We start from the raw sequence: 16,653 nt of genomic DNA, 5'->3' as shown, positions 1-16,653 counted from the left end.
AGAGAGAGAGAAAGAGAGAGAGTTATTTTCGACCAGCTTTACTGAGGAAACCTTCTTTTGGTTACAGCAGCAAAATCAGATTAGAGATTCTGCTCTGGGGACGGTGCCAGCAGGCTGCAGTTGAGAGTTCCAGGATTAAAAGGKAGCAGAGTTTCAAACGTAACAGAGTGGGAGATTCTGCACAAGGCTCAGCAAGAGACAAAGGGACAGCAGAGATCAGCTTCTACTTTCTACAGAGGAACTGAAAGCTACCTGGATTCTGGGGGGTGTTCAGAACCTGCCATCTCCACAGCTTCTCCTAACAGCTCAGTGAAATTTTGAAGGAAAGGGTAATGATAATTTTACTGTTCCTGTCTGTTTCTTGTTTCTTTCAACTAGTTTGAGTCCAGATCAGGTGTAATTTCTAGTTTGTAAAACAGTATCAAATTGACTCCATTTGAGCAACTCCTCCCAAGCTCTACAGTTCCTATGCTGTGGCTGACAATCCTGAGCTCATGGTCTCCAAGACGCAGGCAGCTAGCATTAGCTTGGGCTATGCACGCCATCAATACAGAGTCTTCTTTGGAAACATTAATGCTCAGTGATTAATCTAGTCTTAGCCTCAGCCTCCTTATGCAAGGTGAGAGAATAAGGAGGGGTAATTTATCAGAATTTAGTAATTCTAGGCATACTTCAGCCTTAATTCCCTTTATTTAGTCTAAACTGCCCTGTTCGTTCTAAATGAATATCATCATCTAGATCAAGAGCAGTCTGTTCCAGCCCCTCTATACAGATCATCAGGGGATCTTTAGTCCCACACTGAAAGAGCCTGAGCCAGGAAATCCCTGTTTACCAGTGCTAACACTGAACTCTGTGTATTCAAACATCTGATGACAGCAAAAACAAAAAACAACCTTATGTCTCATCTCAGGGTAACTTCACAGAAATATAATTTAATATAAATCCAGCCTAAATTTTATCATATATATTAACATTTAGAGCTTTTCTAGAAGAAATGGGGGGGGGAGAGGGAATCCTAAATTAATAAAAGTCATAAAACACAAGAAGTTTTAAATAGTTGGTAGGGACGAGCTTACTTAACAGTTCAACCATATTGCTAAGCATGCATGTAATAAATACTTTAAGCTATTCCACACACTGATATTCACAACTAGGTACTTCGCCAGCAAGATTTTTTCAAAGCCACGTTTTTAGGTTTTGGTCAGATTTCAGGAATAGTGGGCTGTTTAAACATTGGTTTGGCTTCTCTCATAGACTTCATCTGAGACAGTAAATACATCAGGATCAGAAATACCAGATGAAGCTGAATACCTTTCCAACACTGTTATCACCTATTATCAAGTCAGACAACATCTGTACAGTTTCTCCACGCCACCCACCACCTTTTTGACTCACCAATCCTTCCACTCATAGGATACCACTTTATTCAATTCCTGTGAAACAAAATACCTAGAGACTGAACTCAGCACCAGCCGGATTTTGGAAGCAAACCAATTTATTTGGGCAATCAGCAGGTCTCTGAGGTAGGGCACCCCCAATGCCAGTCTTGCCAAAGGAGGCTGGGATATGCCCAGACATAGCCATCTTTTCCCTCATGCTCTTYCTTACTGTTGCCCACTCAATCCCATGGGTCTTTTCAACCTTGCAGACCAAACCGTGGCATTGATTTGACATGCTGTAACACTAACAAAAATCCAGCTTTTAAATCCAAGGGGTTTAAAAATGCTTTTTATCATGCTTTCTTTTTTGCATGTATTTGTTCGCAAAACACTGACACTTTCCGGGAATTTAAGAGTGCTATTGACGATGTTATCAACGCATATACCAAATGAGCATGTGGATCTCTCTCCTGTTGTTGCAATAGTGTAAGCAGCTCTCTCTCCAGAAACTAAGAAACCATATACACGTGTGTCCGTCTGAGAGGCTAGTGGAAAATATCTCACAAACCTCATTTCTTTGTGGCAAGACATACATATAGTTATGATTAAAAGAATTTTATAAACTATCCAGATAAAGACAAAGTCAGTCTCAGAGAAATCTAAGGAACGTAACTCCTTATGACGCCGACGCCTAATTAGGTATTTTTCCATGTACTGACTCAAGAGAAGGAAGCAAGCTGAGAAAGCTGTTAGTATACCATGCTGGCAAGAAAACTACATTCTTAGACCGAAAATGCACATCAAAATTAAGGATAAAATACCTAATTTTAAGATAAGTTTGCTATAGCTGTTTAACATTAGAAATGAAAAGTCAAACATCAGAGTTGCAGTTATCAGAAACAGTGTAGCTAGCTGCAGCAGAAGTTCATTGTATACGGATGATTAACAAAAATACTTTTCTCTCCTCTTCTTCACCTACAGAAATTTCATGCTTTTGAGAAGACTCTCTGGCTTCTTTTGAGAAGTGCTGGGCTTCACTCTCTGCCAACTGAGAGAAGTCTTCTTTTGTTTGCGTGCATTTCCCCTACACGCAACAAAGAAAGGACTCTAAATTCAAGAAGATACAAAGAGGTGACCTTCTACAAACAGCCACAGACAACAGCCAAAAGTTTTGGTGAATGGAAAATATCTAAACATTGAGAAAAACATTGCTCAAAGTCAAGTTGCATGCACTCTCTTTTAATGTCAACCTATGAACAGCAGTGCTAGTCTGTCCTYCTTCTTAAAGTAAAAATAAAAACCACAACTTACTTGTGCCTGAAAGCTGAGACAAAGGAGCAATACTGGCAGCTGTACTTGTCTTCTCGGGTAAACATGGCGAGAGCCAAGTGACTCCTCTCGTGAGATCGCAGACCCTGCATAGACATCAAAACCCGGTCACACTGGCTGCAGTAGTAGCCCCCAGGCCTGGTTTCATCTTCCAAGGATGCTCCAGATTCAGCTTCTGTAAATTCCATAATGCCAGGGTCTTTGGCTCCCTCACAACCCTCCATCAAAGTTGTGTTTGAAGAATCTTCAGCTTCCTGCTAAAAAACACATACCCCCCCCAAAGCCATCAATTCTTTCTCCCTTCTGCCCCTCAGTCTTTGCCATGTGTTCATTTTAATGTCTAGGTTTCCCACTGCCTCATTTTTGTAAATATATCTCTACACAAACTCCATTCCAACGGGTTTCTGAAAGAAAAAAGAGACCTTATTTTTTAGGGGGGAAAGAAAGTGATTATATACATATACACATACATAAAAGTTGAAAAAAAACTCACAGTTTGAATAAACTTTAGTTAGACAAGACAAAAAGACTAGAATTGAATCATCTATCTTTCAAGAGTCTTGGCATGAATCTTCTAAATTTGATTTGACAGAAGTTAGTACAGTAGGAAGCAAGTTCACTTTCATTCACTTCCTCTAGCTCACAGTGTAGCTACTCTACAGACTAGCACAACAGTGTGTTTTACCATGTAGACTTTGTCCATCAGGATCAAATTCCCAAGAAAGAAGCTGGTACTCTGAGATGGTAGAACCTCTTAAAAAAYAAAAACAGAGAAAATTTTTCTCTTGTTCTGTTTCCTAATTAGTATATAATGCATTTTGCAGCAACTTTAAAACTCATGAGAATATTCACGTCATGTTYTTCTGTTTTTGTTTTTTAGCTTTTGTTCCCTGCTGTTTAGTATCTGTTTGTTCAAAAGACAACATTGATCCCACACGAACATCACTTGACAAGCAGGAAGGAGAGGAAACAATTTGACAGGAGGAAAGCATCCTGATCTGTCGATAGTATTAAATAAGCTAAAAGAAAGTCAGTGGTAGGACAATGAAAGCTCTCTCAAGTAGGATGGGTTAGGCTCTGAAGGACTCAGCTTCCTTAAAGTACACAGCTGATGGCATGAAAGAGGCACTTGAAGGTATACTCTGACAGCTGTAGCAGGAATCTTTACTGAGCGCTTGCTACAGCACAAGGAGAAGGAATACACAGCCAGTTTCTGTAACCTTACTGCACCTGCAACACCCACTGGTAATATCCWGGAGACAACTGGACTGTGGAGCACAGTCTGTCCTTGGAGATGTCCTAGAAGATGTTGCCTTGCACAAAGATAAAGCAACAACTTGTCTACAACTAACCACCTGAATGGAAACAGTGGCTTAGCTGGCTTGTTTGAATACTTTGCAGCTATCACGGAGCACCTACAAAGGTGCATCACAAGCAATTTCACATATTTGCAGAAGCACACTTTCTCTTCGTCAAMACAAAATAAAACAAAAATAAATGTTATTTAGGAGTTTAACTACAGAGAAAAGCAGCCTGAATAGCTGAAAGTCTCTTGCTCATAAACCAAGCCTTTTGGTCACCACCGACATCAACTCCTTCATGGCAGAGAAGAAATGAGAATTAATAGTCTTCGTGTTCCTAGATTAAGAGTGGAAGAAAGTTAAAACATCTCAAAATAAACAAATGCACTGCAGAAAGTTGAAATGTTAGATTAAAATGTCATGATGAACTGAACAGAGAATCCAGTCCAAAACCCATCAACTCCCAAGACAGCCCTCCACAAGCTTTCAATAAGGCCTGAATCTCAAAACGAAACAAAAAATTGCAGTTACCTTTATTCACCTTTTTTAAATTCTTACCTTTACTGTAGCTGACACAGAAGAGACATTCCCATACTGGACATGCTTGCGGAGGTGATTACAGATGGCTCGAAGTGTTGGATGGACTTCCACACAAAATTTACATTTGTAGCCAACCACTTTCCTCTCCTTAAGTTTTGAAACATCCTCCAAATGTCCAAAAGCCTGTTGGAATACACAAGCATAAAACGATTTACACATTGAAATACACATTGATACCTTATTTTTAGGAACATATACCAGATTTTGCACCTGAAGCAAAATTATGTTTAACATACAGATGTCCTGTTTCACAGAACCACAATTGCTACTGACACCTATTAAAAGCTCCAGAATAAGCAGACAAAAATCTCTGCACAGTAGGAACACTGAGTTTCTTTGTAATAGGAATCATCTAGAAGATAGTTCAGTTTGCAGCTGCAAGGAATAACTACTACTCCCCTAAGTGCTGTTAAGGAGCTCTCCACAGCAAATACAATTATCCTAAAGTGGAGGAGAAATAAGTGGGGAGTGGGCAGAAAAAGGCAAATTTTGGTATTCTGTTCATGGGGCACTTGTCCAAAACTTCAGCCATCAGATAGAGTCGTGTTAATACTGAGTTCTTTAACAGAGAAAGTACTGAAAGAGACAAGCTTGGGGAGGAAACTGGTGTTATTTTGTGGTACACTGAAGACGGGGACAGGACTTTTTGTAAAGAATCTATATAAAGTACATGACAGCCTTGAAGCAAAAGAACAAGTAACTGTCACATACAGATGGCCTTCCAGAAGTRTGGGAGGAAGGAAAGAAGATAAAAGAAATACTGAAGGAAGCAATAGGAAGGAGCTGGGCCTCCTATGCAACCTAGGCAGGGGTGGAGATTGAAGAAAAGGATGAGGAATTTAAAGTAGAATGTGTAATTGATTTCTGGAGCTCACTGGCATGCTGAGTCATTCATTAGCCTGTGGTCATTTGGCTGTCAAAGAGAACATGTAAGGGGGCATTATAGTTAGAAGCCTCTTGGGGTGCAGAAGGATTGTTTTTTGTTTCATCTCTGCTCTGTACTCCCTGTAAAGGGAAAGAAAGGAGACTTGACACACAGAACCTTACCCTCTCTTGCTTGAAATCTGCAAAAGCACCATCTGCGTATTTCTGCTTGCTCAAAAGTTGTTTCCTCCTCTCCTGACGTTTGGCACGCTTCTGGAATTCCTCATTGTGACTATTCAAGTGTGAGGTCAGCTCTGCCGTGCTATGTAATTTAGTATCACAGTGCTTGCACTGGTAGACAGCATTCTGTGAGCGGGTGCCGCTTCCCAGTATGGTAAAGTCTCTCTTCAAATCCTTGCTGTGGTGGTCAGTGTAATGCATGCACAGCAGCTCTGCTGTGCTGAATGAGAGCTTGAAACATTTTATGCACCTGAAAGGAAGCCACTCAATTTCCTGAGCTTCGCTCTCCACCTCAGGCTTTTCAAAATCATTCCTCTCCTCAGCTGGAGTTGGCTTCTCATGTTCATCAGCATATACAGCTGTGAAGTAGCCCCCGAGCTTGCTTGCGTGCTGCTTCTTAGGGAAAACACCAGGGTGACGCTTCATGTAGTGGGACACAATACCCTTTTTGCTAAAGGACTGGAAGGAACAAAGTGAGCATTTCTTCTTTTCCACAGCTCTCCTCAACTCCTCACTTAACTGAGGAGTGTCATCTTTGGGAGGAGATGGAATGATCACTTTATTGGGTTTGTCGCTTACAGTCCTGGAGGCTGCTAAGCAGTGAGTGTAGTAAGCATCAATGTCATGTCTTTTCTGGTAGTGTGCCGCAAGCCCTTTGCGGATAGGGTTGGTGTAGGAACATAGAGCACACTTGAAGAGGTTGTTCTTGCCCTCTGGCTGTGCCCGGACATTGTTATGTTTGATGCGGTAGTGCCTGGCTATCCCCTTCCGGGTAGAACAGAAGTATTTGCAGAGCTGACACCGGAAAACTGTGTGAGACACTAAGTGAGAACTGGAAAAATGAGGTGCTGGGACAGAGATTTCTCCAACATCCTCAGCAGCAATTTCTGGGGATGCCTTGATTTCAGTCACTATGTCTGGCTCCACTGAGGCAGACACCTTTGGCGGTGACTGGGCAAAAACATCAAATTCAGGCTGATTGTGGTATTTCTCATAGTGAATTTTGAGCTTCTCCAGTGTACCATGCGTATAGGGGCAAAGTTTGCACCGATAAGCACCATACCCTTGCTTGAAAATCCTGCTCGTCTCTTCCACATCATTCTGAGTGATGTCATTTGACTGTTCGACATCATGTACAAAGTCTTCAGCAGTGACCTTTATTGATGGGTGTCGTTTCTGGTAGTGTGTGAGGACACCATGAATACGTGTATTAATATATGGGCAATGTCTGCATTTATACACAGCCCCTGGGTTAATGTCTATATCCTGAGCAAAGTCTGCAGCTTTCACTTTCATGCCAGGATGCTTTTTGCCATAATGTGTCAGGAGACCATGCAAGTTGTTGTACTCAGACTGACAAACTGTACACTGATATGGAGTGGAGGAAATGGCAGGGTTTGCAGATGCCAGCTGGACAGTTTTTTCCTGGGAAAGGCTGGGGTCCTCTGCACACTCTGCATCATGGTCCATCTGTGATGTTGTAATCTGGTCTTCTGAACTAATCCTGGCCCCAGCTTCATCAGGTTGTGCAATAGATTTCTCAGCAGCATCTTTCTCCTTAATGATATCTAACAACACAGATTCATCTCCATTCATGGCCCAAGGATGAAAAGCTTGGTAGTGATTAGTAATATCCCAAATAGAAGATGCTTCAAAAATGCAATCTCTGCATTTATAGGTCTTTGTCTCTGTCGGCATCACTAGAGCAGGAGGGGAAGGATCGGGACCAGCCCAGAGTTTAGTTGCCATGTATGTATAGTCAACATAATGCTCAGGATGTCTCCTTTGGTAATGCACAAGCAAACCACTTGGCTCCGTGTGTGAATAAATGCACCATTCACAGTGATAACCAGCATCTATCAAGCCATCCAAAAATGCCCATCTTAGAATGGATGTTACCGTGGCCTTTAGAGTTGGGTGGTCTTTCTTGATATGCTTCCTCAATGCATAGAAGTAAGGCGAGGTGTAGCTACACTGCCTGCATTTGAGGGCTCTCAACTTTGACTTGTCCCGCTCGGTGCTGGAGGTGTGAACAGGCATGCTGCCAGATGATTTCTTCTGGCTGCGATCACAAAGGCTTCTAATGGTGGCTGTATGCTGCCTAATCACATCTGCATTAGCTTTGAAGTCACGATGCTTCTTTTGATAATGAATGAGCACGCCTTTCACGGTTCGGTTTCCATAATCACAGTGTTGGCAGAAGAACATTTCATTCTCGGGAGGATTCACAGAGCTTTCAGAACTACCCCGGCTCAACTGCATTGACACTGGCGGCCTCTGAATACCAGGTGGCAACTCACCAGCCCTCATCATTGCTGCAGTGGGAGGCGCCTGCCTAATATATTTGGCAGTGACCTTTATTTCTGGGTGTCTTTTCTGGTAGTGGACAAGCACGCCCACAACTGAGCGGTTGCTGTATGAACAGTGTTTGCAATAGTAGAGTTCAGTAGCAAGGTCTGGAGGTGGGGGTGGTGGAGGTGGAGGTTGTGAAGCCAAATTAGACAGTTTAGGGGAGACAGGTGTCCCCATCTCAAAAGACATTTGAGCCAAAGCAGAGCCCCTGTCAACAGAGACTACACGCATGGTCTTCTGAATTCTGAAATAAGATGCTTTTTCTTCAGGGTGCTTTTTCTGGTAATGTACTAGAACTGAATGCATGTTCGGGCTTGCAAATGAACAAACATCACAGTCATAAACAACCACAGTATTGACTGAAGGCTCCTTCTGATTTTCACATTCAGGACTAAAACTCTTTGCGGCACTTTTGGTAAAACCAGCTGGCATACCAGCCCCACGAGCCACAGGGGTTGAGGTCGCCATAGTTTTTGGAGCAGAATTCAAGATCTCTCTCAGCGTCTGAGACTCTGTGGTCAGCCCTTCTTGCTGCTCAACAACATAGCTTGAAAATATCATTGCATTGTTAATTTTCACTGTAGGATGCATTCTTTGGTAATGTGGCATCAGGCTTCTAACATTCGGGCTTGTATAAGAGCAGAAGCGACAGCGGTAGATCAGATCAGAGTGATCGAAGTTCAATACATTCATAGCTTCAGGGTGATGCTCTCCATAATGCTGCTGCAGGTCTTCAAAGTTTGTGTAGTCAATATAGCACTCAAGACATCGGTATACTGCGCTGTGATCATTGGGGTCCAAGATATATCTAAAGCTGAATTTAATATAGGGGTGCATCCGTTGATAGTGGGTGCTAACACTTCTGGCAGATTTGTTGCTGAAATCACAGTGTTTACAGTAATAAAGCCTCCCAGAGTCATTAAACTCTGCATTCTCATTGTTCTGATCGGCACCGTACATGTTTGACTGGCTCCCCAGAACAGAGGCACTAGGGCTCTGATGGTCTTTCATGCTGACAGAAGAATAATAATCTTCCTCATCTTCCGATAAAGTAAGCTCAATCTCCGCTCCATTAGTGGAATTATAATCATGCTGCATGCTTCTGAAACTTGCCTCCTTCTGGGAATCGTTAGCCTCTCTCCCCCACATTTGCTGAGTTGTGTAAGAACTGGAAACCTCTATCATTGGTTCTGTTTGCTCTTCTTCTCTGTCCAGCTCCACTTCTATCTCTACCTCATTGTCTTCCTCCTCTTCCTCATCATCCTCAACATTAATCACAGCATCTTCTTGCTGTTTGTTTTGGTTGATTTTGCTCTGCAGGTTGCTTGCAATTTCATCAATTCTAGTTCTCTTTTTCACAGGTGAGAGATCCAAAGGAAAGTCATTTGACATCTTCCGAGGCGCCTTTGCAACAAAGTTATTTTTAGACGAGAGACCAAGAATCGAAGTCTGGCTTTTCTTTACTGTGCTAGCAGAGGTGTGCACATCTGCCTCACTCTCCTGTGGCATGTTGGATGGTGGTCCATCGTACTTTGGCAAGTTGTCGCAGAATGAGTGCTTGTGCTGCTGATGAACTCTGAGGCCTTTCAAAGTTGTGGTAGAATAGCTGCACATTGTGCACTTGTAGGGATGCTGTGAATGAGGCTGTGGTGACTGCTGCTGTTGCTGCTGCTGCTGTGGCACTGGTTCCATCATCCCAGCTGACTTCCTGCCATTTATACTTCCAGTCTCGTAAGACATAGTGCTCTCATTCAAAGAAGAGGCAATGCTTTCACTCTGAGAGTTCACAGTGTCCCAGTCTGGTGTTGCACCTGTATGACACTGCTTATGGGCTCCAAGCTTTAATGAACTCTTGCAGGTGAAAGGGCATTCATCACACTTGTATACAGCTGTCTTCCCAGAGAGGTGGATGTTCTCAATGTGACGAGAGATGCTTCGGCGATGCATTGTAAGGAAAGGGCAAAAAGGACACTGGAACCTGTTCATATACCTTCTAAAGGGTATCCCCTTTGTCTCCAATAGCTTGTTGCCATCAGAACCCATCAGCTGCTCTGCAGACATTCCTGGGGTCTGGTGATCCATGGAGTTCAAGCCATTCTCGCTGTCCATTTCATTTAGTTCTTCATCTGAGCTGGAGTCATTTAGCATACTGTTTGTTTCCAGGTCAGCAGAAGAATTTGTCATATCAGCAATTCCATAGCGGGACCTGTCGGACAAATTAACCATGCCCGAGTTGTGAGGTGACTTAGGCTTCATCTGAGGATAAGACACAGAAGAAAACTTGGAGGATGTAGAAGAGTTCGGCCTAATGAGAGAATTCCCCATAGAACTTCTGAAGTTTGAGACATTAGCATTTGGCATCTCACGTCCTGTTGTATTCATGGAGATATAATTAGAGTTTGCGGAGGCATTCTGGGTGCTCTTACTCTGCACATCAGATGCACCAGTTCCTTCTTGTTGCTGCCTCAGGCTTGAAAGTATTTTTACCATGCTGCGGTGCTTCTTCATCATGTGGTCACACCAGCGCTCCCTTCGAGGCGTCTGGTAGCTGCACCATTCACAGCAAAAGTTGCCCCTAGACTTTGTCAGAGGCTTGACCATCGACTCCAAAATGCTTCTTTCGACCACCTCTGCAGGCAGCTCCTTGCAGGGCTCCTGCATGGGCACAGCAGCAGACGTCGATTCAGATATAGCAGCAGCAGCAGCTGGGGGAGTTGAACTCTCCTTCAGGTTGTTCTTGTGATACATTTTCTGGTGCTTAATAATCCTTGCACGCCTAGGTGATTTGTAGGTGCAGAACTGGCAAGAGAAAACTTTGCCAAACCCCTCATGCATCATGATGTTATAATTTAAGGAACCAGTGGTTGGTGGTCCCACTGAGCTCCCCCCAGCCTGTGCTCCATGAACTTTGCGTGTGTGCTCTATAAGGAGATTTTTGGAACGGAAGTAACGCACACAGAACTTGCACTGGAAAAACTTGTTGGTTGGTTTAGGATTTGGAGCCATATGCTGACCATAGAAACTCTGGCTCTGGCTATAGTAACTTCCAGTCCCCATCTGAGTTGCTGCATTTTGCCCTAAAATAAGAGTTAAAGTGAGTATATAAGTAAGTAAGATCAGCTCTTTTTTCTCCACCCACCCTATACGCATAAGAATACTGTCATATCCTAAATGGAAAAGAATCACATCACGATTCCCTCACTTTTTTATGATGAGATCTACCACACAATAGTAGTCAGAAAACTGACCCTTATATATAAATATATATATATACATGTGTGTGTGTATGTGTGTGTGTTGTGTGTGTATGTATATGTATATAACTATGGTGTAAAACTTAGGAGAGATCATTTCCAAAATAATCTTCCTGGGCAAAGGAGAGGGGGAAGCTAGTATACTAATAAAGTTCAAAATTTGGGGATCGTTCTTGGTGATGAAAAAAAAAAAACATGAAGATCTGAAAACCAAAAAGCAGTATGAAGAAATACATGAAAAGCAGCTGGGAAACAAATCCATCCTCCATGTTTGCATTTACAGAAAAAAAATATGATGAGAACTAGTATGGCTGAAACTAGACAGCATATACTTTGCTGCCATAGCAATAAAGATGGAGTTCTTAAAATCTCATTAGAAGTACAAATTAAAATGCACTGAAATAAGCCACATGTGAAATAGGGGGTTACAGTTGAAATTTACCTATTTCATCTGCAATTGTAAATTCATCCTTTACAGAAGAAAATTCAATCTCAGTCTGGTTGCTAGCATTCATGGAACCAGACCTTGGTTGGCTAGGGCTTTCTTCAGAGACATCTGTTGGCTGCAGAAAAGCAGTGTGAACATCCTGAATGTGAGCTTTTAGATCTTCATAGGATGGAGCCCGAAAATCGCAGCCATCACACTGCAGCACCTCCATGGTTCAGGGGTGACCTTTTACATTAGAAAATTCTGCAAGAAAAGGAAGAGAAGCAGAGAAGAAATAGACACGTTTTACATCAATGCCATTTTAATAAAATTTTTGAAAATATGTAATACTTAGTCATTTACAGAAATTCCATAACTACCTCAGTATAAAACTCAACCTTTCCTATGTATCTCAAGAGGCATCAGCTTAGGTTCACCGAAAGTCCTATCTAGGTAGCTCACAAATTGCTGACTCAACACCACAAACAGTAGTCTGACAAATGACTCCTGATACAACGGACTTTGTCCTCTTACCTTTTCCATTACATAGGACAGAGCTGTTTTCAGAAAGAAGTCTATCAAAGACTAGAAAGGGTATGCTAGAGAAACAGCACCCAGTCAAGCACCGAAATTTTACAGAGAACAGTAGTTTCTACCTCTTTGAGGCACACTCCAACCTTCCTAGAAGTTGCCAGGTCCTGCCTGTTTCACTACCAGAGGTTAAAAACCTCCACAGAGAAACAGCTGCATTTCTTCTCAACATCTTAGCACTCCTAACTTTGGTGGAAAACCTAGACATTACTGCAAGATGAGATCTAGCTACATGTATCCAAGGTAGTATGGTTCACTCTGCCTTATTTCCTCCAGGCTTTGTGAGGGCATCTCCATTCTTCATTGAAATCCTTACAGAGCTGTCTTTTAGTCTATTTTGGGGACTTGGTGAGTTAGGAGCTTGGGGAAAGGAAAAGTCTGAAGGAAGAGATGGACAGCAATGGGAATAGGAATATTACGTAAGTACAATGGAAACATGAATAACAAGGACTTCCTTCAAAAACATCATGACTTCCTTGATTCATCTGAAAGCCTTGTATATTTTGAAGTACCAAGTAACATAAGGTTTGGTAATACCAAGTATGGTGGTTCAGTATGTGACCAAGTAACCATGTATCAGAGTTGTGAGGGTATTTGTCACAGGACTTAAAGTTTACATTCTGTCATGAAGGACAGCACACACAAAACAAAAGCAAGATAAAAGGCTAAGATCCTCCTACCTTGAACAGCACTTGGGCACAAGAGCAATTTCCTACTTTACTAAATGAATTACTTCATTAAGTTCCATGCAGCAATGGCCAGATAAGCTAGCCATTCTAGAAGTTCAAAATGCAAGAGCAGCCTAAAATGATGAAAATCCCATGTATTTACTGTAGAGTATGAAACTACCTCACCAGCAAGAAGAAAACATCAAAACATTAGGGCACAGAAACAAAAGAGGACACAGCACCAGGATTTTATATGAGAGAATGCTTCTTTTGATAGCCTGCTAAAATAAACTTCTAGCAAGTCAAATTCTGGACAGTCTGAGCAGACAGGCACTCCACATATTTACCTACATTACTTTGCAGGCTGCAATGTGTCCTTTCCCTCTCCCCCTCCCTCCCACCACCAATAAAGAAACCGAATGCTGCACCAGCTTCTTTTCAGCTAACAAAGTTACAATAATCGAGATACTCAAGCTTTTATGTGCAAGCACCAGACCAAATTGTGTGGAAGAGGTTGCTATCTGCTCTGGATCAAATTACAGCAGTGAGTGAAGCCCCACCCCACGTCTCCTTTAGCACAGTCCATTAGACCTGAAAACAAATTTTTCCATGGAGCAGACGACTCCTGCATTTAGAGCACTTCACAGAAAAGCAGATCATCCAGTTTTCACTACCCATCCCCCAAGCTTAGTCCTTTCATCTCAGCCAAACAAGCCACAGCTCTGCTGAATGTGTTTATCACACTTTCAAGAGATATGAGCCCCTGCGTCACTGAAGCTTTAAGACTCACTAAGCTGCCCTAGTCCTCTGAGCTTTGGAAGCAGCCATTTTAGCTCAGACAACTCCTGCACTCAGAGGCTCATAGCTTCTTGCCTGTGCACAACATGGCCTCACTTATCTCAGCTTCATCTCAACCACACCAGGGTTTTCCTTCTCCCCCCTCTTTTTTTCCCTCCTCCTTCTCCTCCTCCTTGGGTGATGCTTGAAAAATCACCCTCTCCAGAGCACAGCATCTCTTCTCCTGTGTGGATTGCTCCCAAAACCATGTAGCTGCTGTCCCCCTGTACTGCCCAAGCAGCACCTTTCCTCCCCTTCAGCAGGTCACCCGAAAGCATCTCCCAGGGTTGGTTTCCCTATCCCATGATGACACACATCACACTTTGTGCCAGCATTACAGCATCAAGACACTGGTCCAAGCTGTCCTACAGACAGAGGCAACACACAACCAAGCCTCCCAGCAGGAGGAGGAGGAGAAGGAGGAGGAGGAGGAGGCGGGGGGAGGCAGGCGGTGGGCCTCCAGCCTGCCCTGTCCCCGGGGAGCCCTCCTGCTCGGCGCAGAAGACACACCACCCCATTCCCCTGCCAGATTCCAAAGTCTAATGACCTTTGTTAATCACCAGCCAGCCTGTCTGCATCAGCAAGCCCTGCCAGCAGACACACCCTTCCACACAAAGGCTGTAGCTATGCCTTTTAAGAGAGGTTCTCTGAAAGCTCCATTGTGTAGAAGAGAGGAAAAACAACACACACAGACACACACACAAATCTCCCTCTCTCTCCCCCCTGAAAACTTCAGCCCCTTTAGAAACACCACCACCAAAAAAAAAAAAAAAAAAAAAGCTTTCTGCTCTGCTCTGTCTCTCTCTTGGAAACTTCAGCTTTTCAAAATAGAAAAACCAGAAGGGAGGGCAGATCTGACGTTCTGAAAAGGATAAGTTTGACGGCTTCAAGAGGTAAAAAAACCACCATCATCCCCATCCGTGGTAGTCGCAGTTCTTTAAAATGCTGATACTTTCAGAAGCTATCCTGAAGGATGCTGCTTGTTGTCTAGACAATCTCAAACCAACAGAATCCTTCTTCTACTACAAAGCCAAATGTTGAGAGAGTTGAAAGATCGGTAATAGCTGCTGACTACACAAAGAGCTGAAGAAGCCTTTCTAACAGGTTCTAGCTGTAATGTCAGTATGGTCTCTATCACAAAGGCAGCACCAAGTCATGGAAGAGGTTAATCGTACAGCAGTTGAGAAGAGCAAACATCAGGTACAGCTGAATGGCCTTCAATTTGATGCTTTCCCAAGCATCACACTGAAAGCAGGATGAAGTGTTTTGTTAGGAATTCTGCTCTACTATTTGCACATTTTTCTTTAAGTTCAGGCATTGCACAGAGGAGAAAAACACAGAAACTGCTAGTTTGAGCTCATATATCAAAAGAAACCTGAAACACAATGCACGTCTTTCTCTCTTTTTTGTGTGTGTCTACATGGGATGTGGAACTTGGAGAGACCCACCTACCCAACAGCAAAGAGCACTTCCAGTGCAGACGTTAATACTGTGTTAAGACATCCACCCAAGCAAAAGAGAGAAAGAACAAGATTTGTCCACCRTGACCAGCTACAGCAACACCTTCCATACATACAAACGACAACTTCTGCATTTCGTTTGCTTCCTGCACTCCATAATCTGCGTAATTTTCAAACAGAACCACAGCAAGACTTAGGGGGGTAATGGAGATGGAAGGGGGGTGAGAGGGAGGAGGGGAGGTTACCAAATCTGCTAAATCAAAAGCAGAACAGGAAGTCTGGGGAGGGAAAAAAAAAGACGTAAAATGAATCCATAAATCCCACAAGTCCTCTAAAATATTCACAACCAATCTCTTGAGACCACATTGCCCACACATAATGTGACTTATAAAATACCTCTAACTAATGTGAGGCTAGCCTCACTGAACAGATGATAAAATACCACTGTCCAATTTCTTTACAATCACAATCTTTTCTTAAAGAAGGTGGCTGTTAAGTTTAATATGAAGAAGAGGTATTCTCATTTTGCTCACGAGRGGGAAAATTCCAGAAGACTGAGCAGGAGATTGTCGAAGCTTCGAGGTTTTAAGGACCCGAGGTGGCGTCTCAAATCGTCCTCCACTTCTTCTGCAACGCTCCTGAACGCGTGGGGAGAACATCAGAGACACATCGCACTGGCTTTCTAGGTTTCTAAGAACCCCAAACAGGAGATAATTGTGCTCACTGAACACCACTCATTACCAAACTTGGCAGCAGCCAAAGTGGTACAAACCGTTATGTTTAGGTTTGCTCTTAATGCTTCAAAATACAAAGTTAATTGCGAAGCCCAAGGCACTGACCTCAAAAATGAGCTTCTGTGGTTGACTACCCATCCGTTACGCTTCGAGACGGAGTCAGCAGCGCTTCTCGAAGTCAAGAGGACACACGTGCACAGCCGCGGCGGGAAGGGTCGCGCAGACCGCGCACGCGCGCGAGCTTCCCGCTCGGCCTGGACAGCGTCCCGCTCCGGGGGGGGGGGGGGGGAGGGAAACCTCCCCGCCGCCCCGGTCGCCTCCTCGAGCCGCCCCCGGCGGCCTTCCCCGGGGCCTCCGGCACCCCGCGCCTCGGCCCGCGGCCGCCCCCGACGAGCTGCTCCACGCGCCGGCGGGCTCCCGCCGCCTCATCGGCCGTGACGCGACGCGACGCGACTCCCTCACAGCGCGGCCCGGCCCGGCCCGGCTCTCCCCCCGAGCTGGCAACGCGGGGGCTCCTCCCATGTATTTTATTGCGCTTTATTAATTTTATTTTGCTTTAATAATTTTATTTCTAATAATTTTCTCATATTTTTTATTAATAATTTTTATTTCTTTTT

The 16,653-nt window shown here is 43.5% G+C and overlaps 1 protein-coding gene across 6 annotated transcripts in view; it reads right to left on the bottom strand.

Moving 5' to 3' along the window:
* The window catches only part of ZNF462 (zinc finger protein 462), a 92,163-nt gene that overhangs the window by 40,338 nt on the left and 35,172 nt on the right, over positions 1–16,653 (bottom strand). For 5 of the 6 annotated variants that reach the window (XM_085299950.1, XM_085299956.1, XM_085299954.1 and 2 more), the window contains exons 3-6: positions 11,762–12,010; positions 5,657–11,142; positions 4,568–4,732; positions 2,691–2,965 (exon numbers count right to left, since the gene is read on the bottom strand). In XM_085299950.1, the coding sequence (XP_085156076.1) occupies positions 2,691–2,965; positions 4,568–4,732; positions 5,657–11,142; positions 11,762–11,978 (6,143 nt within the window). In that variant the 5' untranslated portion in view covers positions 11,979–12,010. The remainder of the gene's footprint in view (positions 1–2,690; positions 2,966–4,567; positions 4,733–5,656; positions 11,143–11,761; positions 12,011–16,653) is intronic. The other variant, XM_085299955.1, reaches the window with a different exon arrangement.

The sequence above is a fragment of the Rhea americana genome, unplaced genomic scaffold, assembly GCF_003343005.1.
Source record: "Rhea americana isolate MKP2758 unplaced genomic scaffold, rheAme1 scaffold_158, whole genome shotgun sequence".
Lineage (NCBI taxonomy): Eukaryota > Metazoa > Chordata > Aves > Rheiformes > Rheidae > Rhea > Rhea americana.
This window is presented reverse-complemented; position numbering and strand designations above follow the sequence as displayed.